General features: G+C 43.1%; 3 protein-coding genes across 5 annotated transcripts; 2 read left to right on the top strand and 1 right to left on the bottom strand.

Annotated features, from left to right (window-relative positions):
• The first annotated feature begins 1,271 nt into the window (after positions 1–1,271).
• LOC100117210 (protocadherin Fat 4) lies at positions 1,272–13,303 on the top strand. Of its 2 annotated transcripts, none has more exons than XM_016987296.3 (16): positions 1,272–1,634; positions 4,874–4,987; positions 9,246–9,532; positions 9,601–9,693; positions 9,772–9,879; positions 10,474–10,575; positions 10,661–10,786; positions 10,860–11,054; positions 11,125–11,212; positions 11,310–11,428; positions 11,524–11,670; positions 11,757–11,871; positions 11,956–12,310; positions 12,379–12,596; positions 12,671–12,951; positions 13,024–13,303. In XM_016987296.3, exons 2-16 carry the CDS (start codon positions 4,921–4,923, stop codon positions 13,129–13,131), a joined length of 2,409 nt encoding a protein of 802 aa, XP_016842785.1. In that variant the 5' UTR covers positions 1,272–1,634; positions 4,874–4,920; the 3' UTR covers positions 13,132–13,303. The 2 variants fall into 2 exon arrangements, with proteins under 2 accessions (XP_016842785.1, XP_008203226.1); XM_008205004.4 differs by having other exon boundaries at positions 1,273–1,634; positions 13,042–13,303.
• A 998-nt stretch (positions 13,304–14,301) lies between these two features.
• Positions 14,302–17,367, top strand: LOC100117249. Its single transcript, XM_008205015.3, has 6 exons — positions 14,302–14,861; positions 15,495–15,573; positions 15,662–15,898; positions 16,087–16,191; positions 16,253–16,544; positions 16,610–17,367. Exons 2-6 carry the CDS (start codon positions 15,507–15,509, stop codon positions 16,767–16,769), a joined length of 861 nt encoding a protein of 286 aa, XP_008203237.2. The 5' UTR covers positions 14,302–14,861; positions 15,495–15,506; the 3' UTR covers positions 16,770–17,367.
• Positions 17,368–17,566: 199 nt separating this feature from the next.
• LOC100117284 (nicotinamidase) lies at positions 17,567–21,974 on the bottom strand. Of its 2 annotated transcripts, none has more exons than XM_001601523.5 (5): positions 21,643–21,974; positions 19,774–20,037; positions 19,445–19,709; positions 19,229–19,375; positions 17,567–18,679 (listed from the first exon to the last, which is right to left on the bottom strand). In XM_001601523.5, exons 2-5 carry the CDS (start codon positions 20,001–20,003, stop codon positions 18,281–18,283), a joined length of 1,041 nt encoding a protein of 346 aa, XP_001601573.1. In that variant the 5' UTR covers positions 20,004–20,037; positions 21,643–21,974; the 3' UTR covers positions 17,567–18,280. The 2 variants fall into 2 exon arrangements, with proteins under 2 accessions (XP_001601573.1, XP_031787201.1); XM_031931341.1 differs by lacking the exon at positions 21,643–21,974 and adding an exon at positions 20,412–20,600.
• Between the last annotated feature and the right edge of the window lie 910 nt (positions 21,975–22,884).

Here is a 22,884-nt window from a genome sequence, read left to right on the forward strand (position 1 = left end):
CCATACAAGTACAGCGAAGCATCCGACAAAGAAAGAGAAAAATAATGAAAAACCCAACGCTGAGACAAAGAAACTGGAGCCGGCGGTGTCATAACGCGCAGTTGAAGAGACACGCGCGCGGGAGATCTCGAGGCTCCGATAAGAGCGAGTATATATAAGTTGTATATACGCATAGACACGCGCGTTGCCTCTGTACCTCTCTGCACACAGGGGAAAAGGGTTCACGCGAGCGCTGAGCGTGACGCTGACCTTGGCCAGAGACAGCTACTTTCTCCACCTGTCGCAGCTCTGCAGTGCGTGTATTAGTCGATCGTTCGGTCGGCGCATACCGGACCGCTAATGCTCGATCCTCTGATGCGCGAATCTGCTTATTATATACTGCGGTGACCTGAATTTTTGCGAGTTGGTTCGTCAAGGTTGGAGCGACGGTTTAGTCGTATTGTGATTAATCATGGAAGGGATGTGCGTTAGAAAGGATGAATCGCGAGAGGAAATGCTTTGGTATGCAAATGATCGAGAGATCGTCGTCCTTGAGAAACTTCGTAACTGTCAAAACCTGAGATTCCGTGTTTCTTATTACCCCTTCGTTACTCATTCATTTATTCCGCCCCTCTGCTCTGTCAACCCTCGTGCTTCGCTGCATTTGATTATGCATTTCCCGTGCTTTATTAAATCACAGTTCCCATGCGTTAGACTAAGTATTAAAATATGTTACCAAAGTAAGTCCTAATTATAATCCGGAATGCAACAACTTTTTATCTTAGTCGAAGTGAATCTGCGTGAAACAAAGCACATGTGAATACAATGCAGAATTGAAATGCTTCCCGATCTAAGTGATTTTGCAACATCAGCATTCTCGTCGTATAATGCAGGTTCATTTCAGTTAAAAAATTTGATTTTAGCTTCATTTTATCTCCGTGATTAAACAATACCCCAAGCGCCCAGTCACTGCGTTTCATCACCGATCTCGTCATCCCCAGCGCAAAAACCAACCGATCACAGCAACTACAACTTCAAATACGGCCAAAACCATTACATTAACGCACGACCTCTCTCCCATTTCGGCTCGAAGAGCGATGCGCGCACACAATGCACACACGAAAAAAGAGACAAGAGAGGGAATAGCAGCAGCAGTCGCTATACACACTGCCCCCCCGGCAAACACCTGTCCGGTAGCGGATGGCTGCTCTCCGCTCCCCTTCTTCTGTCCGGCGCTGGCGTCGACTTCCTTTCCCCCTGCGATATGCTGCGTGCGCTGCTACTCGCTCTGTGCTTTACTTTACTTCGGAACTCCGAGCAATAAGTATACACACACTACCCGTGCCGGCTTTATTTCTTTTTTTTTTTAACGGACGCGTGGCTACCGATTTTTTTCTACCTTTGATCGGTATACCGTACAGTGAGTTCGTTGGCACAGTGGAGAAGTGATTTTTTTTTTGGTGTTTAGTGCTGGAGAAACTTGGAAGTTGGGAGAACTTTGCGGGAGATTCGAACGCTCGTATACACCCCACAATCTGCGCGAGTTTCGATGAGCGCGGGTGAACGCACTACACCGCCGCAGCAGTTATCGGTTCCGAAGAGCAGGTGCGCAGGAAGACGGGACCTTTGATGGAACTTTTAGCAGGAATTTCGTGGTAAGAATTTTTTCAAAACTGTGTCTTTGGGTGAAGCTATTTCTCCTTGCCGATTTCTTCAGTAGGACGGGAGATCGGTATGACAGCGGTGATAAAAAAAGTTATACCGGCGCGAGTTTATAATATAAAGCACTGAGAGCGAGACATCTGCGTAAACTTTTATCGCGGAAACGCCGCGTACACTGCCGATCTATCCAGAGTAGAAGCTTCCAGATCGCTATCTGTTTAACGATTCAACGTCTCCAAACGATTTTCACTCATACACTATATTACAATTCCAGACAAAGAAAGTGAAAGAAGACGATAAATATAAAAGAAGCATCAGCTCGGGTTCACGGCGTCGTCGTCGGCGCGCAGTGATTCACCTCTTCCGCTGATGCCGATATACATACGCACACGTACTTACTCGTACCCTCGGCTCCGCTCTTTCGAAGTCGCTCGAGCATAGCACCGCCGCTGCGTCTTCCAGAGCGAGCTCTTCACGCTCGAGGAGAGTCACGGCTATACTCGCTTTTATGCCCTAGATATCCTCGCGCTTTATCTTCCCTTAGCCATCAATTTCATGCCCGCCGCAGCGGCCCTATAAGCTGCAGAGACGCGGTATTGTATTATTCTCCACTGACCGCCACTTATAAGCGTATGGGACTTTCGCCCTCTGACAGTTTTCTCTCATTTGCATCGCCGCTGCTTCCGCTTTTCTGCGAGAGATGCAATAAGAGAGAGAGAGAGAAAATAAATTTTACGGATGAGGAGGACCGGGTAATTGCTCGACCGCGTGTCCGAATTGAGATACTTATGTGCGGCGCGTGCTGGACGACTTTCGAGGGAATTAGAAGACGAAACACGTGTCGAGGATCGATTATAGGAGGATCCGTTGAGTCACGAAGGAAACAGAAAAGTTTTGCACAACCGAGCCCTCCTTCCATCGCAGTATGGTTGTGCGCGATGCGGCTCGATTCCCATTTGGTAATTTCCCTTTGGCGCCGCCGGCGCGACTTTAATGGCCGCACGGTTTCCGCTAATGAATTAGCCGTCCTTTCGCTTTTACTGGTCTGCTGTAGTCGCTGCGAGCGCATTCTTTTGTGTCGTGCGCGAGATGATCTACGTGAAAGCTCGGCGCGTTCGGTTCTTGATTTGCAGTAAAAATTTTATTGGAGTGTTTGCACAAGTATGAAATATTACCCGCGGCTCTCTACAATTTCCTGAGTTATTCCAAAGCTCGTGATCGTAACGACAATAAGTAGTTAAAATAGCGCGCGAATGGAGCACTTTAACGTCTCCTCGCTCGCGTCAAATGAACTGCGACATATATAAGTATAACTATAGTCGCCGAGACAACACTTACCGCGACGTCGACGTAACGCGAAATTTCTCTGCATGCTTTCTAGGCACATGTCGACTCATTCTGCGACACGGCTGCCTCTTCGTTGAGTAAGAAAAGGAGCCGCGCTGCGCACGCGATGCATCCGGTATATAGGTGTACGGGTACTATATATAGGTTCCTCTTCTTCTTCTTTATATTACGTCGATTTTCTGCAGCAGTCGCCCTTTTTCACACTCGAGATGACGAGCGAGCGGTTCAATGGGATGCGTGCGAGACGTTTTTATTGCGGGCTGTTGACCTTGTTTTCACCTCGTGATATAGTGCGTTCCGCTGTTTCACTTGTTGCTCCGAAAATTTAATTTTTTTTTTTAAGGAACTTTATTGGCTGCGTTTCGGAGTTTATGGAGAAATCCGATTACATTTGAAGCGGAGAAGAGATTTCTCGCAATTAGCGTCGACAGCTGTTATCCGACGAGAGCATCGATCGCGGGATAAAGGAAAATGCGTGGATTTTAATTGAACAATGCACGAAGCGCACCTCCAAAGCTGATGTGATAGATTCTCGCAAAATTAACTTTCTTATTCTAATTCATTAACTCGCGTTTCCCTCGTATAGCTTTCTCTGCTCGTCTCGAGCAAAACTGCTCTGTTTTATTATATTCATTTTTTTTTTTTGAGGATCTTATTAAAAACCTTGCTTAATTGTAAAATTTCTACTATACACACATACACACACTCTCTCTAATTCTCAAAACATAATCTAGCAATTTCACGACATCACCGTCTCCTTTGTCCAGAACGCGAATGCCAAAACACTTCATAAAATCTAATTAATCCACGCACAAGCTCGTGGCCTCAGACAATAGTACTTACAAAACCGGAACAACCGCGGCGCACATCTTGATTCAGCGCTTGACAAAGACGAAATAGCCCCGAAACTGACCCCGCAGAAGAGAGGAAAGTGAGCCGCGTGTAAAATGTACCTTGTTAATCCGGCGAATTAGAGAAAGAAAGCCGCCGAAAAATCGCTCTCGGACGTACATACATCTCCTCTCGGTGAAATCAGCGCAAACATATCACTACTAATTCACGCCCGTCGCGTTTTCACTTTCCTCGGATCGCGCGCGATGGATCAGCTCTTCATTTATTTTTCCAGCCGAGAGAGCTGCGCGCGGGAGAAAAGCTGATATTGGGAGGATCGACGCGAGCGAATAATTGGGATTTCTTTCTTTCGCAGAAGAGTATAGCGCGAGCCCAGTCGCTCTGCGGAGTAGCCACGTTGCAGTGGACGTGAGGGTATGGTTTCCATTGTGTGCGAGGTTGGGAGTTTTTGTTGAGTTTGTGGACCGATGGAGTGAGGCTCTTTGCGTGATCGGAGGGAATTAGGGCGGCCGACGCGATCCGGGTGTCGCTGAGGAGAAAAGGCAAGCGCGGATGTGCGAATTTGGGATGAAAGGGATTGGGGAGATGTGGTTCCTTTTGAGAACTGATGATAGAAACTTGTTTGTTCGGTTAAATCATTTTTTTGCATTAAATATACCTTAATTGTACTGATCTCATTTTGCGCAAATTGTGCGCTGAAAACTTGTTGAGTTATTAAGGATGTCGTTATTTGTAAATATATAAGAATTGAGTATAAAAAAAAGTATCGTAAAAGTCGATAATCTGACACGCTAATTTTACACGACACCAATCACAGGTTCTTCCACGTGAAAGTAAATTTATTATGCAATTATAGCTCGTGCTCGAGCGTTTGAATTAAGTCATAATAAATATGTATGATTTATCGAGTATTTGAAAGTTATAAATATCGACAAACGGGTATAAATTTTCCTAGTATTCAAACCCACTTTCTACACTATTATAAGCAGAAAAGAGTAGAGGCTTTCCTTTAAAAAAATGCATTATTTTCCAGATGTGCCAAACAAAGTCGGAGCAGTTTGATGGAGAGCTCGGATCGACATGGAGGACGTAATTCTCAAAATTCTGCCTCTGCTTTGTTGTCTTCTTCATGGAGTATCTGGGCAACGTAAGTACACACTAAAAGCGCAAATAAAACTTCTTTCGGTCATCGCGATCGAAAACAAATATCGGCATATAGCATATATACATTCTCCCCGTGTCGCAGTCACGCTGAGGCGATCGTGTATACTACGTCCGCGCATAGTGCGTAGCGTAATTGCGAGTACCGGCGTTACCGTTTAACGACTATTTGAATCTTCGCGAGACACGCGACTGGCTAGCGGTTAACTGTATTATGCTCATAGACGTCCGAGCAATGCCCGTGGAAATTACTGGTGGGTAAAAAATATTCCTTAGAAGCGCGCGCCGAGCGATGAATAATTAATAACGAACTTAAGTTATGGGTTTAACGGCGCTGTGCGGGTGTATAATTGCGCGAGCTGAGATTTTTATTTTTAAAAGTAGCGCCGTCATGGTTATCGGTATATTGCCGTGGAACTGATTGGTTCGAACCGCTGGTCGTAATTGCTTCAGCTTGAATTCGTTCAATCTGCGCAATCGTTCGAAAAAGACAGTACACAAAAGATGTTTAAATATAGTGAAATTTATAAAGAAAATAAACTCACTTTTCACGTTTGTTTCGTGTCCTGACCTTAATAACCCGTAATTTTCCTCGAAACACTGTACACGCGGCGCTTACAAAAGCTACAAAGTGATCATTAAGAAAGTTGTGTACACACGAGAAATGAAAAAAGGAAGATTCGTAGTCTCTGCAGTAAAAAGAGCGTGGATTAATGGTAAAAAGAAGCCGAGAGTACACACACACACACACCCGCATCGAAATAATAAACGAGATGCGCGCGTCAATTAGTCATGCTTGCAAAGCTAACAATGCCACGGCGCATTCGATACTCCGAATGTGTGCTTATCTGACTGTGTGTGTGTGTTCGTTCGTTTGTGCAGTGTATGGCAACAAAATTTATGGTAAAAGATTGAATGCATATGAAAATCTAATCTTCGAAATCGTGACCCTTTTGCGGTAACAAGGCTGAAAAAATATACACTTCCAGATGTGCGCAATAAAGCTCGACTGAGCGTATCGCAGTTTGAAAGAAAGAAACACACAGGAAGAAGTATATGCATAAGCGCTCTCGAGCTCGTCCGAGGTGTCGAAAACGCAGATTAAATTTGCATGGAGTCGGAGAAAATAAAAACGCTCGGCTTGTTCCGTTTCCTGACTTGTTTTAGTCTTTTAATGGAAATAAGCTTTCCGCCTATTCAAATAAAAAGTATTCGATATACAGGCACTTTTGACAAATACTTCAATTTTTTCTAAATTCAAAATTCATACAATAATAAAAAGCTGCGCTCCTGAAGCAAATCTCTCCGCACGCAATGCCCCGTACAGAGTTCCCCGCTCGACCATCATCACAACAACAAATATCTATATGAAATCCCGACACGAGAGAACATCCGCGCGACACGCGCTTATGGGCTTCTAGCCGTAATTTTTAGCGCAGCTCTCGCGATCCGCGCCGTCCGGATGTATATGTATACCAACGCGCAGCCTTTTCCGTGAAAGTCCACAACAGTCCGAGCGCGAGAGAAAAATGAGTTTGTAGAACTACGAGCAGCAGCAGTAGTAGTAGTAGAATAGAAGGACGGGGGTCGCGAGAGTTCCTATACTCGCGCAAAGAGAAAGAGAGAGAGAGAGAGAGAGAGAGAGAGAGAGAGAGAGAGAGAGAGAGAGAGAGAGAGAGAGAGAGAGACTTGACCGGAACTTCGCTCCAGGGAAGCGAGGATCGCCCCCCTAAGCCTCACGTGTATACGCATACTCGTGGATCTGTGTGTGTGTGTGTGTGTGTGTGTGTGTGTGTGTGTGTGTGTGATGTGTTTGAATGTGCCGTATAGGAATGTACCTTCGATCAGAGGTTTATTGTTTTGCTTTTGTATGTATAGTGTTTTGATTTTTTTAAGATTTGAGAACTGGAATAGGTTGAGACACGAATTAAGTGAAATTTTTGTATTATTTTGTGACTTTTGAGTGTAACTGTTCCTGGCAAACCAGTTTTCAGGACCAATTATTTTTCTTTTTTTTTTTTAATTGGGACACCAAAGCGGTAACCGTTTACTGGATCTTCATCCTCGACCTGGTTCTGTTTACACCTTCGCATGTAAATTTACGGCTCACAATAAAAAAACAGTACTTTGTAGTATAAAAAAATTACGCCCCAAAATTACGAGATCACATTGCTTTCATAGAAAGATTCGCAATCCATTTCATCGCACAAAAAAACTTATCTCCGATCAGTATATAGTAATAAGCGCTTTTCAGTTCGAAAAGAAAGAAAAGCGAACTGTACTTTTTCCATACTCGGAAGTGCTCGCGCTCGTGCGCACATTGTTCAACCTATTTTTGCGTAAGTCCTGCGCTTCAAAGCATAATAGGCGCACGGCGCGCGTTCAGCTGATGTCCGAGTTGGCAATTAATTAAATATGTGTTCCATCGCGCTGGTTATTACATATTCGCTGCAGTAGTGCGCTATAATACTGTTATGTAAGCGAGAAATGAATGGGCTAATTGAAGTAACGGTACACGCCGCGTATATGAAATTTATCGATCGTTATAGTAGCCTTTATGTGCATTTCCTTTTCTGAGCAATAAACAAAAGGAATGCAGCCTTTGAAAATGTGAGTATGGATGTGGCGAAACCGCAGGCATGCGATACGATCTTCGGAAAATACAGTGTTTTCATATCTGTTTTATATACTACGAGATTTGCAAACATTTTGAAAGTAGCCTCTTTCGTACGATAATTCCGCATATTTTTTATCGTACACTGACACCCTTCCAAATTTATACGCACCTCAATACAACAACTCACAAAAGAAAGCACGTGTCAGAGAAGCACCTGTGAACATAAAAAAAAAGCGCTCGTACTTTCAACTTACTTACTTACTTTCAACTCGCTGCAGACAAGGCACACTTGCATTATACTCGCGGCGAGAAGTGTGTACGTGCGTAAGAGACACACATCCCCGAGAGAGAGAGAGAGAGAGAGAGAGAGAGAGAGAGAGAGAGAGAGAGAGACGCGATCCCAGAGAAACGGGTTTTCCCGAGCTGCAGAACATAATAAACGAAAAACCGCAGTAACGGCGCGCGCGCTTTGTGGCTCGTGTCGCCGGATACAGGATCGGGCCGCAATGATCTTTTGGACCCTCGTGCACCGCGGGCTGATGCCACGAGAGAGAGAAGCCAAAGTAGCGCCGACTCGGTCCCACGGTCGCGTTGACGCTCTAGAGAGGTAATTGTCACCTGTTGGATTGTCGCGAGTTGACGTGATCAAAGAGAGTATGCGATATATATTCATGATGCTCCAACGATTAGAGGCAAATGTCTTGAATTCCTTCATTTTTGAGGATTTGAACCTTTATATAGATACAGAAATTGAAAAAAAAAACGAATTTAAGTTCAAGCATATAATAAGCGCGGGTTCCTAATACATGGCACGCTTTTAAATTTCCTTCTGCGTTTTCTTTCAACTTTGCGCTTTACTTTCTTTTTTAATTTATTAGTGGATGATCCTTCAGAAGAAGAGTTAAACTCATGCATGGGAAATTTAAAAGCAGTTACAGCATGAACAGCCTATAACCAAGGCCCTTTTGGCATATAAGCTCTAATCACACCGCTATAAATACATTCTGCGCGCAGATAGTGATGAGGGAAGTTGAAAACTGCCTGTGCGCCACCTATATTGGATAGTCAGAGATGAGCAGTAAAGATCGATCGGTGGGGTAAAGGCTAGTCCAAAATCCGCTATCTATGTGATGGATCTGCACAGACTATACAGATGTTATAGCTTGCTTATAATAATCGTTTTATTTATATATTATACAAATTCGTTTAAATTCTCGCTATGCAATCGTATCAAAATGTCTACTTTCACTAGAATCAAGTCGTAGCATGCGCACATCAAGTAAATATCGATAGCAACTATGTGCGAAATCCTCTTCAGCGCTTAATCATATTGGATAATTATCTCTTCATTCACTTTCTACAGTAGAGAATAAGAGTGTGTCTAACGATTTCTCTCGCTGCATACAGATCTCAGGGGTTACACGAGTACAAAACAATCGTGAAAACTAGCTTTGATGAGTTTCTGATTCAAGGGTTCACAAACTTCTTCGATTATTTTTAATTATCTTCTTATAATGAAATTTTCTTCCATTCTTTTTTACAGTAATCTATTAAACTTTTCCCAACACATCCTACAACGTAATTGCAGAATAAAGCTACTTAATTTTTCATTCAACTCTAATTCCAGTGATACGAGACACACGATGTTTTCTGGAAAACGGCGCGACGGCGGCTCACCTGTTCGTCAGCGAGGACCATCAAGTCGGCGACACGATAGGCCTGCTCGGCGTACTCGGCGATCCGGGACCCCAGGGTGACATCGAGCTCCGGCTCCAGGAGCACGACAGCCCCGTTACCTTCTCGCCGCACTCGCGAAACCTCACCCTCACCAGGCCGCTCGACAAGGAGGGCGTCGAGGGACCCGCCAGTGTATACATCAACGTTATATGCGAGAGGAAGCACACTCTTGATCCGGTAAGAGTTAGATCTTGTTCTTATTGATTAAGAGGTGAAAATTTTGATGGGATGTTTCGTTTTATCAGGGGTTTGTCATTCCTGTAAATATTCGCGTCACTGACGCCAACGACAACGCTCCGGAGTTCATCAACGCGCCGTACGTGTTGAATATATCGGAGGTGAGAAACTTGATGAATTTTTATTATTATCATCCTAAGTATTCAATTCTGATAACTATCTATTTCTTTTTGTCACAGGTCACGGTAGTGGGAACCAGAGTTTTGCAAGGCGTCAGAGCAGTGGACGCCGATCAACCTGGGCCCTACTCGACGGTCCAGTACTCGATTCTTCCAGGCCCGCACGCGGTATGTGTTGGCGATATTTTTAATGCAACCTTATTATGAAACATGATATATGTAACTCTGTACCTTGTAAACATAAAAATATTGCAAATTACATAAGCGCAGCCTATTTTTGTGGACAGCGAAAAAGTTGCATTAGAGGTAAAGTTGATGAGCCTCGACAGTATTACCTAAAACGCTGTGAATATACCGCTTTAACGTTTTTCCTTTTTCTTATTATATTAATTAAATGTCTGTAATGAAAAAGTACATAACATAGGTATGTGAAATCATTTTTGTTGCGCAACAATGGCACATATAAATATTTTCACAACAATTATTTCCATCAGTGTATTGGACACGAAATGTATACTTTCTTATATACTACACGATACGATGTCTTCTTGTTGTTTGGTTAAGCACGATAAACTGTAAATACAAGGTCATAGATGTAAGTACATTGTTTAGATCGATAGATAGGGTGTCATACGTGTTATGAATATTCACAAAAGTACACACAATTCTTGTGATAAAACAATAAATTAGACGGCGAATCTCATTAGTTGATACCAAGCAATAAAGAGTATTACTCGAGTAAACGATTTATTTTTTGCTCAGGACTTCTTTGTGTTCGCCAATGCCTTGGAAGGGACTCTCGTTCTTCGGAAACCACTGGACTACGAGACTTTGAGTAACTTTTCAGTCGGGATTCGCGCTCAAGTGAGTTTTTAATTTATTCTTTGACCATACGATTGAAAATTTGAATACGTTTACTAAATGATCGATGATTTAATTTCTCTCGCAGGATCAAGGAAATCCACCACAATCGTCGACAACAACGCTCTACGTGAACGTCATCGACGCTGACGACCAGAATCCTGCCTTTCTGAACGACCAGTACAAAGTTAGCGTTCCTCTGCAGATAAAAACCGTAAGTCATTTCACTTCCTACTGAAGTTTAAACATTCAAGGTTTATCGCACAAAATTATTATTCTTTAAACAGCGAAAGATTCTCCGAGTCGATCCTGCGCCAATCAAAGCTGTCGATCAAGACGTGGGAATCAGTGCCCCAGTGAGGTACTCCATCCAAGGCGGCATCTTACCCTTCCTCACCCTGAACCCCGAGACCGCCGACATCATCGTGACCAGACCCTTACAGGATCACGAGCTGATCTCGTCGGCGACTCTCGTGATAAAGGTAGAAGCTGTAAATATTTTAATTCAAATCTCTAGAAAATAATTCCTCGACTCGCCGCTTCTCGCAATAGGCAACGCAAATCGACAACGCGGATCGCTACGCCTTGGCAACGGTTATTGTTTCCCGCGAGGGAAGCGTGGAAGACGATTCTGCAAACGGTACGTAACGATGATTCCCCGGTTAACGTGTATATAAGCGCAACGAGAAAAGAAAAACGAAACGGCGTGTATTGAAAAAGGAGCGTAAATGTTGCAGGTGTTATAGGCGGCCGTCTACCCGTGAGATTCGTGCTGAAGGATTATCACGCGAGCGTTCCCGAGAACACTCCGCCAGGCAGCGTTATTCTCACGGCGGGTGTCAATAAAATCGATCCCGTAAGTGCTCGCTTCCAAGCCAGTATTGACTTTTTACGATAATAACACGTACGCGCTGCTAACGGCTGTCTTATTGTTTGCTTCGCTTTTTCTAGAATCTCAGGTTCTGGCTCGTTGGCGCCAAGGAGGATCTCGACAGGTTCTCCATCACCAACTCGGGAGAGCTGATCCTGAAGGGGAACCTCGACTACGAGCGGAGGATACAGCACAGTTTTCTCGTGCACGTCACCGACAAGCACAATGTAATTGTTATGACTTATTTTGCATGTTATGGAGTCGTGTCGTGCGAATATGCAGGTATTGGAAGGAAAATGTATTCTCGTTTCAGAACGACACGGCGAGAGTGAACGTTTCGGTGGAAGACGTGAACGAGTGGGAGCCGAGGTTCAGGCATCCCAGATACGAGTTCCACGCGAGAACCTTGAGAGAGGGTTCCATTGTTGGTAAGGTTACGCAATTTTTCGTATAGCTTTTAATTTTTTTGTTTAGTACAATAATTTCACTTAAATTGTTTTGTAATTTTTCAGGAAGACTCGAAGCAGCCGACGGCGACAGAGGAGATCGGGTGTCGCTGAGCCTCAGGGGACCGGATGCCAGGTCTTTCGAAATACGTGATAATGGAGAGTTGATCCTTCGGTCCATGGGTCCATTCAACGGCACCATAGCGCGATTGGTTGCCATTGCCTCCGACACTGGGAAACCTCCGAGATCCAGTATGATACCGGTGATAGTTCACCTGCCCAGTGCAGGAGCTACCCCAGTCGCAGCCAGGGCGGCTCCAGCTTGGCTGGGCAGCAGTGTTCTCTTGGTGGCGGTGTTCGGTGCTGTTCTTGGCCTCCTCGGGGTCGTTATTTTAATCCTCATTTTATACATTTATAAGCAGTAAGTTTTAATCTTCCTCCAAAGTCGGAATTTGAAAAATTCATACTAATCGTTATGCCTTAATACAGCAAAAGGCCAAAGAGCGGCGGATCGGTGAGTTCCGTGGGCACGGGATACCGAGAAAAGTCCCCGGTTCCCTCGGCCCTCAGCCCGACACCGCAAATACTCGGCGCCAGTATCCTGCAGGATACACTGGAGATAAGCAGGGATAGACGTTGCGGATCCAACGATATCGACAATCCCGTTTTCGGAGAAGATAACGATAGCTACAACGCTACGATCAAAAGTAAGCTGACGCATGTGTGTAATAAAATTATTATAGAGTGTCTGGCATTATAATTATTAACGAAAATTACGTAGGTGTCATATCAAACAGACAAATGTCGCTGTACTCGAGGCACAAAGTGGCGCCTGCGCCAGAGCCACCCGCCTTGTCGGCGACGTCGAACATACCGAACGTCGGCGGCCTCGTGCAGAACATGAACGATTTGAGCGCCCGGAGCAACATCAACAACATCGAGACAGGATCGCAAAACTCCTCGAACTTCTCGGGGGATCCCCCGGATTCACTCGCGCCAACGTGGCCAGTCGAATCCCTGTCCAGGAGGGTCAAGAAGCTGTCTTGGGACGACGATGACAGGGTTGGTATTTCATTATCTTACATCCTTGATAGCTTTATTTTAGTTAATATAGCTTTGACTGTAAGTAAGTAGGGATTTTTGTTTGTTCAGACGGTCGACAGTGTGGAAATCGCTGCGGAAGCTCGGGCGGGCACCAGTCACGCCAACAACGAACAGCTGAACTTGACAGTGTATTTTTGAGCTTCCAATATGTCAGAGAGAGAGAGAGAGAGAGAGAGAGAGAGAAAGAGAGAAACTCTTGTGTCTCGAATTGTTGTACAGAATACGTTGCGTCGCGCTGCAACGATACTGCGGAGACGAATGAGTACATTGTATGTACCTTGATTTGTTTAATAAAAAGATATTCATACACTTCGGCCTCCTGATAACAACTCATTAATCCTACCGTATCCGCTTATTCTTCGTTCCTTTTACATTTACTAAAACCTGCATCATTTATCAACTGCGGCAGAATCATCATCAAGGTCACACCGCAAGTAATCAACAACAAGAAATTCTAATATTTCATTTACAGCTACACATCGATACAAAGTAATGGCACATCAAGGCTAGTAGGTTAATTACCTTGCGTACGATTCGCGCGAGCGCAGACGATCATCACCGATCTCGATGCCAATTATCCGTTCACGCTGGAGCAATTCGACTACACCGATTTCGCGAACCCGCACCTGTGGCCGTAAATCTTGGGGAGAAAGAAAAGAGGGAACCGGTTCGAGAGATGGCATAATTTTTAACGGAAATGTACTTCCGAGAAAATTCGTTCGCAAGTATCGTCATTATGCTTCTGCCGCGTATTTCGTAATGGATCTGCGTGCTCGTAGTTTCCCATAAGCCGTTGCTCAATAATGCGTGTTCGTGAAGAAAAGAGTCCTTCGGATATTTTTAAGCTTAAATTAGTTTGCGAATAAGCACACGAGAATACGATGATGCATTTTTAAACGTTGTAAGTATATTATTTTGTTTTTTATGAAAAAATTGATCGGTTCGATATGGCGCGAAGAAATCGCGCTTTGTTCCATGGTATTCGTCGATTTTTCCATTAAATATCACGGATTTCTAATCAACTGCAGCTCTCCATTGTGTTTAGATCACTGAGCGTAAAATAAAAGTGACGCGGTTACTGATGCATATAAATGGAACGGCTTTATCGTGAAATCAACATTTAAGGTTGGTACGTGTATAGACTTTAATTCTTATAAATTATACCAAATATAGTTAACTCGGTTTTTCTATTACTGTAAACATGTAACTATTTCATATAATATTACCTAAATTATCGAATAACAGTACGTGCTTTGATGACAGTGAAAGCTTTCAAGCGATTTTCTGAGTATTCGTTAGAAAAATCGTTATCCGCTTCTACAATTACCGTTAAAAAAAATGCGGGCAACACAAAAACTCATTTCATTCAATTATTCAAAAGATAAAGGCACTAAAACCGAAAACACATAATCTAATTGAAACATCCACATCTTCTCCGAACCGATACAGCTCGAGGCATCGATGGACCGATTCGCACATCCGTCTCTCTCTCTCTCTCTCTCTCTCTCTCTCGTAACCACCAGGTGTATACCTCTCGGACGTCATCACACGACACACAGAGCAATACTTATAACATACACGATGGAGAAGTCAAAGTCAAAGCAGCAGCAGCAGCACACGCGCGTCAAGGCAAAAGAAAGTGTCCGCGATGGCGCAGGTAGTGGGAGAAAGTGACCCAGAGTAGAGGAAGAGAGTATAAGCCCGTTTTCAGGATCATCGGCCGGCTCGCTCCATATCCCCCTCAGTCTCGCGATGGCCTTTGCATTCGCGTCGGCGATCCTCGATACCTCCGAATAATCCACTGCTTACAGCTGCTGCTACTGCTGCTGCTGCTATCGTCACGTACGCACATCCTCTCATACGTCCACGTGAGTGAAAAGCTCCATTATAACATCACGCATCATTTTGTCCCGACGGATGTGTCGCTTTCCGGAAGGTCGAGCACGACGCATTGTTCGCTTAATTTCGTTTTCTATTATTTTCTGCGCAGCCTTTATAAACTCCAATGTGTGTGTGTGTGCGTGCATAGTTTTTAATTGCTTCCTATCTGCTCTTTCCTCGCATTGTCGATCGGTAATCGGTGTTTTGTTCGAAAAATCGGTAAGAAATATGCGCCGAGATCGGTAATTCTGAAACGAGTTTATTAATCCTCGCCGCGCGACGACAGGCGCTTATCGGTGCTAAATCATTTTATTAACTTTTCCTCCCGACGCGTTTACGGCCGCTTCGAATTGTAATGGCTTTTCAGCGCGCGTAATTAATAGCGCCGGTAAATTTCTCGAAAATAGTAGGGATAGAATCATTGACTCTGCGGCTTATACAGCGCGGCCGTGACGCGCGGAATTTCCAGGAGAAAGTCACGCTCGAGGGACCATCGCGCAGGAGAATCTTTCGCGCGCGATGCAAATTTCCACGCGATCTGCGGGCCGCGTACATTCGACGTCTCATTAGCATTACTCGAGCGTGGGAGAAGAACAAAGGACTTTTTTTTCTATCCTCAGAAGCCATCAACGATGCCAAAGATCCTCGCCATTATTCTCTTCGCCGCTGCTGCGATCAGCGCTGCCACCGCCAGACATGGTAATGACGATCGAGATCGTTAAGTTTAACAACTCAACCTTTGATACCGATCTATAAACGATGCTAATCGTTATTGCGTTGATTAAAGCTCGACAGACGTCGTGGAACGAGACGATCGTCGGGGAGATCGGTAACTCGCCGAAGGGCAAATCGATCGGTCCTTGGAGCGAGATCTTGGAGGACTGGGTCATTTCCGGAGCCGAAAATTCCAACGCGAGAGGCTCGCGAGTAATGAAACTTGGAGACACGGCGTTGAAAGTGACAGCGAACAAAGTCTCGCCGCCCAACAAGCGCGATGTCTCCGAAACCGATCTTTATCTGCTCGGTAAGAAACCGTCGTATTTTTTTTAATATTGTAGACAATGTCATTAAATTAAATGTGATAATTAATTAAATCGTAATTCGCACCACGTTCATTATACAAGATTTCGTAATCTTTTGCACAATGCGATGCGCGTCATATTGGCACTGTTCATAATAATAATACTCGTGAACTTTCTTTTTCCCCAACAGGTGCTATTGAAAAATTAGTTTACAGAGTGGATTTCATGGAAAAACGCTTGAAAAGAGCGGAGGAGCTACTTTACTACGTCATCTCTGGAAACAATAAATCAAAAGGTAAGTTAAAAATACTCGATCGTGTAACAACCGAAATAACAATCTCCGTCTTTCATTCCAGACCCTTGTCCCGAAAATTACACACGTGTGGGCCAGTTCTGCTACCACTTCAGTTCGCGAGAATACGACTGGAAATCGTCGGCGAGTTTGTGTCGTGGAATGGGCGGTAACTTGGTGGAATTCGAGACGGTCGAGGAGAATCAAGACGTGGTTGCACTTCTTCAAAGTGACAAAAAAGTGAAGAACAAGAGTTACTGGACTGGAGGGCTTAACCCGGGACTATTGTGGATTTGGGCCGCCAGTGCCAGACCGGTTCACCACGACACCAAGCAGAATGTTATCGGCGACGGAAGGTAGAGTATTATTAATAAAAATTCATTTAAATAAATATCGTTGTTATTTTGGCTGTATTTTTTAGATGCTTGAAACTCGAGTACAATCCTGCCTCGAGGATATACCTGTACAAAGGAGAGGACTGCGGATCGAGGCAGAGGTACATTTGCGAGCTTTCGAAGGATGACGAATCGGCAAACAAGATCGATCGAATAGCGAGAAAATTGCTGATCGATAGCGAGTAGTGTGTGCATGATTTTTATTCGTATTAGTTATTTATTTTCGGTCGTTGTAATTTGCTAGAAATGTGCAAACGACTCTAACAATCGTACGAAATTGTAAATTTCCAGGAAATTAACCTATTTATATATTTAAATTATTGAGTATTTATATAAAAGTATGTTGTAAATAAAATGTTGTCGTTGTCATGTCTTTCATGGAGTTATTATATGTGTTAACGAACTAGTATAGGGTATAGAGTCAAATTGTACGCCAAGTCTGATTTCAAACGTTTATTAATAGCTACTTTTCTTATTATAATGAGGGTTTTGTCATGAAATCAACTAAACTCGAATTCACTAAGTACTATTGGAAATTAAGTTTCGATAACAACTATAGCTAAAACAACGAATCAGTAAATACTTCAGAAAAATATTCTTTTTAAGTACATTATTTCAATTAGTTTCTATGTTGTTTGCAGTCTTCAAGCGGTCGACATAGTTCAATAATGAGATACAAATTCATGTTTGTGTGTGTGTGTGTGTGTATATATACATATATCTATATATATATATATATATATATATATATATATATATATATATATATATATATATATATATATATATATATATATATATATATGTGTGTGTATATATACACACACACACACACCTACATACATTTTCACCTGCGCTATATTTTATAAATATTAATGGTATACATATATGCTTAAAGATAATATTTATATTGTAAGGCAATATTATAGACTTTAGTTCTGTTTTTTCCAGTTTTGCTTAGGCATTTTTTGATCGAAAATGTGTTGTGTAATCACAGCTTGATGCCGTATTAATTTTTCTGATTGAAAAGACAATTTGTTGGTCTAACAGGCAGTAATAAATGATCAGTGCACCATTAACAAATGATTGATTCTTCTTTTTCAAATATCAGATCCTAACTCTTCCCAACTAATATTATATCCTTCAGCTATTCGAAATTCAATTTTCGAATATATCCGTTAAACTATACCAAAGTATTTCTCAGTAAGCATAACGTGTAGTATATTTAAGCTCGAACAGGCACTAGAAAACCCGTAAAAATTCGAGTTTCACTTTGAATTATAGACATCAGTGCTTAACGCGTGCATTAAACCGTACATACCTCACGAAGGCAATTCAGAATTATCCCATTTCTTTCATAACATGAAATACGTATCACAGATGTAAGTACAGCGGAATCATCTTTAGATAATAAATTACTTTCCTAATGCGCGCCGTGTATGCGTGTAAATCGTGCAAAAATTCTTCTCAAAAATACTTGTGAAGGGGATCGCAAGCTTGCAGTACGTAGAGCGCGATTATTTCGAAAAATCCGGAGAAAAAATGATTTCTCTCAACCAAAAGATTCGTCAATTGTCATGGAATGTTCGTCCCAACTTTGAAACAAAAATTACTGTTAGGCTTGCGGCCCATTCACCTGATATGTGTAACTATAATATACAATACAGACGGTACAGCTATTCTCTAGAGTGACAACCTCACTCTTCGCTATTCTCCCTCGCGGCTTCTCTCCGCTTAGCGAGACTCTTGGCTCCTTGCAGTGCCATGACGAGACTTCGTTTTTCCCCGACGACGTGATCCTTAACGTTTTCGGTCGCAAGGGGCAGTCCACCTTTTTCCGTGATTTTGCGTCGAGCCTCTTCGACCTCGTTCGGGTCGACTCCTCGGCAGCAGTTTTCGATAAGGGCCACGCGATAACCGAGTCGTAAGCCGTCCAAACAAGTCGAGCAAACGCAGACGTCGTAGGCCAGGCCGCACATGTAGATGTCCGTTGCGCCGAGTTCCTGGAGGATTTTCGGAAGCTCCGTCGTGTTGACGCCGTCATTGTCGTAAAATGCCGAGTAGCTGTCCATGTCCGGGTCCTGGCCTTTGCGAATCTTAAATTTATGGGAATTTTGGTTAGCATAATTTTGCGATAAATTTGACTTTTTTTACAAGATTTTGTCGGAAGAATTCGATCGAAAAAATAAGTTGAGGCGCGACGAAGCTGTTTATACAGTTTTGTAGATATTCTAGTTGGACGGCTTCTTCGCGGTATCGTTATGAGACAGATGACGAAAATTAACCTTGACGGTTTAAAAAAGAAGCATAATGGGAAATCTACGGAGTTTCGGTGTCAGATGAGATCATTATCGAATGCTGTAACTTTGTTTTCAATGTGATACAAGCATCGTGACGTATATATATATCTTCTTCTTTCTACTCGATTGAAATATACTATAAAACCGATGCATCAGAAGTTATTGAACAGATTTAATTATTTATTTAAAATGTCGTAAAATAAAACTCGTAATTATTTCAAGCAATAAAAAACTTTCACACTACGAAATATCACGTAGAAAATTTAAAACAAAATATTGCTGATGCGGATACGACGATAACGATAATATTTACAGCCATACGGGCGCTTAATTCTGAGCTTATACCTGTATGGAATCCGGTGCAATAATAAGATCTTTATGTAACTGCGCGCCCCAGCTGTCGACGACGCAGTGCACAGGCCACAATTTTTGCTTGAGCTCGGGTTTCAGAAACAGAACCGTATCGAATAGTTTCGCGTCTTCTTTTTTTACCTGAAAAAGAAACTTGTTATGTACCGACTAACTTTATTATGTACGGACATATTGTTGTACTATACGCACTTTAGAATCAGGATGAAGTTCTCGCAAATGCAGGTTGTCGTAAAATCCGATGTGATTCGACGGATGCCAGTCAAGCGAGTAAACGACTTTGTTCCACGGGCAGTCCTCGATTAATTGATTAATGGGCTCGACGACATCCGAGCCGTCCTGTCCCAGTCCCAGATCTTTCAACGCCAGAGTACCGTCGATGAAATCGTTCTGCACGTCGACAATTAAGAAGACGTTAACCGGGTTTAAAACTACTCTGATCCACTCGCTGAAGCAGCTGAAATTAAAATGTACCATATTACGAAACGAGTTTAATAAAAAATCAATTCAAATGCATATACCTTTCCCACTCGTCGTCCTTAAGAATCCCATCGCCGTCAGCGTCGAGCGCGTTGAAAAGGTCGGGAAGCTTGCTCTCGTGTTGTTCGACTTCGTCCGCGCCAAAGAGCTCTAGACACAGTTCTTTGAATTCCTCAAAGTCCAGCCCGCCGTCCTGGTCTTTGTCGAACCTCTTCAAAACGCCCTCGGCCGTTTGCCAAAGCTCTCCGTTCGAAATCGTCTCGCCCTTCATCGCTTCGATGTTTTAACACTTTACAATGGGATTTCTGATCGGGAAGTGAAAAAATAATAGTCGATTAATTATGCCTTTTAATATTTAAGCTGACGAGTGATTCGAATTATTTTCAAAAAACCGATCCCACACGAATTCACTTCCGCAGGACTATATAATATCAAGCGTCTATTTTTAACTGCAAACTTTTTCCGATAAATCAATCTAAGGCGCTACTGGCACGCGCTTATCCTCAAGGATACACTATACGAGTGTATAATTCGGGCAATTACACGAGGAACCGATCCTCCCCCGATAAAAGGGGTGAGAAAAAAATCGCCCGCGCGCGAAATGCCAGAAACAATATAACTGGCCCCAGTCACGCAAACCCTCTATTATGCGCAACGCTAGAATATTCAGATACTATACCGCTTCGATGCGATCTGGAGTACGAATGCGCTCCGATGCCGGTATGATCGGTATAAGGCAGGTGCGGTAAAAGTGTATCGACAAAACAGTAGGTACCGAGAAGTGCACACACACACACACGAGGTGGCCGTCGGTTGCGCGGCAACCAAATACTACATCGTAGGCTCGAACGCGAATAACGCGCCGATTAGCGCGGCTCAGCGTGTCGCCCTCTCTCTCTCTCTCTCTCTCTCTCTCTCTCTCTCTCTCTCTCTCTCTCTCTCTCTCTCTCTCTCTCTGTGCGCTATATGGATGGAGGGAGGGAGATGGTTATCTAATAAATCGAACTGTCGAAAGAAGAAGAGACTGTGTGTTGTACACGCATTGTTGCGAACGCGATCCGGTCGAGCGATTGCGGATAATGAGGACTTTGAGCGCTTCCGTTTTTCGTGCGGGTTTGTATAGTGGCTTTTTTTAGTTTTCTTTTCTTTGATGATGGAAAATCGGATGCTTGTGTTGGTGCTGATAACGACAGGGTTTCCCGGAGTGACTTTAACTATTCGTAGGATTTTATGAGGGTACAGGAGATAGGAAATATTTTTAAAGTCTTATAATGAAAATATCGTTAGGGCTTTGTGAATGATTTTCTATTTTTGAACAGTTTTTATGCTTATTCATATAAGTCTTAAACAATGAATCATCAATTTTACAATTGTCATGTAACAAAATCCTTAGAAATCGCACTTTTCCATGTGTTGCGTCATGTTCTTATAAAAGGAAAATAAGTGCGCGTCGTGGAATAATTTTCGCATCAACAGCTTTTCTTCACTATTTCTATACTATCGCGAATGCTAATAGTGTACTTAAGTTTTCGGGGAAACTGCTTAAAAATAGCGAACCGCGAGGTAAATTGCAAAAAAATATGAAATAAGCTTCTATACGCAATAAATGAAAAATCCGCGCAAAATTCAAATTCAAATTTTACTTCACTGTACTTCCGCCAGAAATTTTAAATCGAATGTATGGACGCAACTTCAATCAAACCGACACCCATCGCGTACAATAAAAGCTTTATCCCTTTCAGTATCCATCCGAAACAAAATAAATTCATGTATAATAAAACACAACAAACACATCAAATCTAAAAAACAACATTACTAAAGCCATACCGGCACGAAGAAGATAACTCGTCGCGAAATAATACAAGCGCATTATACACGTATAACAGTACACAAACGTGCAAAAAACATACCCCACACTGCAGCAGCCGTCTCTCGATGTGCGTCGTTCCGCAGCGAGCGGTGGTGTGCGAGCGTCTGCTAGAAAACTTGCCGACCGAGTAATTCGTTGCAACACTACGGCACACCACAAGCGCGTCTCCCTCGACGTTTCTTTTTTCCTTCTCCACTTCGTCCAACGGAACACCGCATCGACACTGCGAATCTATCGCGTGTGTGCTTCAATTGCGCGGTATGACGAAAATCGAATATCCGTCGCACGCACGTATGAATCTCGCTATACTACTGACGGCACATGTTCGATCGCGAGTCTCAGCTGATGTGTTTGCCGGCCGGCGCTCGCGTCACGTAATATTCGCGGAAGATTGACGAAACGCTTCCGGCCCTTATGTATGTGTGTGTTTGTGTGACCCCTGAGTCGCCCCCCTTTTCGCGAGCTATATATATATATATATATATATATATGCGTGCGTGTGTGTGTGTGTGTGTGTCTGCGGACGTCCGATGTTGTTGGCGCTGCTTTTGAATTCGTTATGCGCGCGCGCGCTTTTGCCCGCGAACGGAACTTTTTTATGAACGGATCGATTTTTATGTTACTAGACAGGTGTACGTATAGCTTGGCTCATAAATTTAGACGCTTTCAATATCATGGTTACGGATTATGATGCTGTTAACGGAAAAGTTTTATCTTTCTTATCGTTATCGCATAAACACGTGACGCCTAATACAAGAACAATACCGTGGTCTAGGTTGTTTGGGCCGAGCTATTTTGTTTAATAACACGGTGTGTTAGTCAGGTGGACGTACGGAGTATGGATTCGATCGATAATGAAATATGAAGGTTCGCATTGTCCAGCTTATTCTTGGAGCAAGCACATTAATCGTCGAATTACATTTCCGAAATTTAGCAACTATTATTATTTCACGTTAAATGCAACTGCAATTTTATATGCATATTTAATCACAGCTGTTTATTCTGCTAATCGTTAAGATATAAATAAAATGCACGGGCTTATCTTATAATTCTTAACAAGTTAGATATAATCTTACGCAGTATTGTTTGAGTTTTTAATCGCTTTTAGCCACTGAGGCACATTTTTGCGCCCATGATTTATTACTACAGCGAACGATGCAGAGTAAGAGAAAAGCCTGCACGAAAACAAAACAAGCCTTGAATGGGCTCTCTTTCTCTAGTCGAACCCGAAACACGTACAGGCCCAGACCGATAACATGTGGCAAGCGAAAACTGATAACTT

Source organism: Nasonia vitripennis, chromosome 5, assembly GCF_009193385.2.
Source record: "Nasonia vitripennis strain AsymCx chromosome 5, Nvit_psr_1.1, whole genome shotgun sequence".
Taxonomy (NCBI): domain Eukaryota; kingdom Metazoa; phylum Arthropoda; class Insecta; order Hymenoptera; family Pteromalidae; genus Nasonia; species Nasonia vitripennis.

What these genes read in the sequence shown, in the direction of transcription:
- LOC100117210 (XM_016987296.3), top strand. Translation starts at nt 4,921, where the DNA reads ATGGAGGACGTAATTCTCAAAATTCTGCCTCTGCTTTGTTGTCTTCTT. An exon ending in TTCTTCCAGGCCCGCACGCG is followed by an intron (nt 9,880 to 10,473) that starts GTATGTGTTGGC and finishes TTTTTTGCTCAG; the next exon opens with GACTTCTTTGTGTTCGCCAA. An exon ending in TTCCTCTGCAGATAAAAACC is followed by an intron (nt 10,787 to 10,859) that starts GTAAGTCATTTC and finishes TTCTTTAAACAG; the next exon opens with CGAAAGATTCTCCGAGTCGA.
- LOC100117249 (XM_008205015.3), top strand. Translation starts at nt 15,507, where the DNA reads ATGCCAAAGATCCTCGCCATTATTCTCTTCGCCGCTGCTGCGATCAGC. An exon ending in TGGAAACAATAAATCAAAAG is followed by an intron (nt 16,192 to 16,252) that starts GTAAGTTAAAAA and finishes CTTTCATTCCAG; the next exon opens with ACCCTTGTCCCGAAAATTAC. An exon ending in AATGTTATCGGCGACGGAAG is followed by an intron (nt 16,545 to 16,609) that starts GTAGAGTATTAT and finishes TGTATTTTTTAG; the next exon opens with ATGCTTGAAACTCGAGTACA.
- LOC100117284 (XM_001601523.5), bottom strand. Translation starts at nt 20,003, where the DNA reads ATGAAGGGCGAGACGATTTCGAACGGAGAGCTTTGGCAAACGGCCGAG. An exon ending in AAGGACGACGAGTGGGAAAG is followed by an intron (nt 19,710 to 19,773) that starts GTATATGCATTT and finishes TTTTAATTTCAG; the next exon opens with CTGCTTCAGCGAGTGGATCA. An exon ending in TTGCACCGGATTCCATACAG is followed by an intron (nt 18,680 to 19,228) that starts GTATAAGCTCAG and finishes CATAAATTTAAG; the next exon opens with ATTCGCAAAGGCCAGGACCC.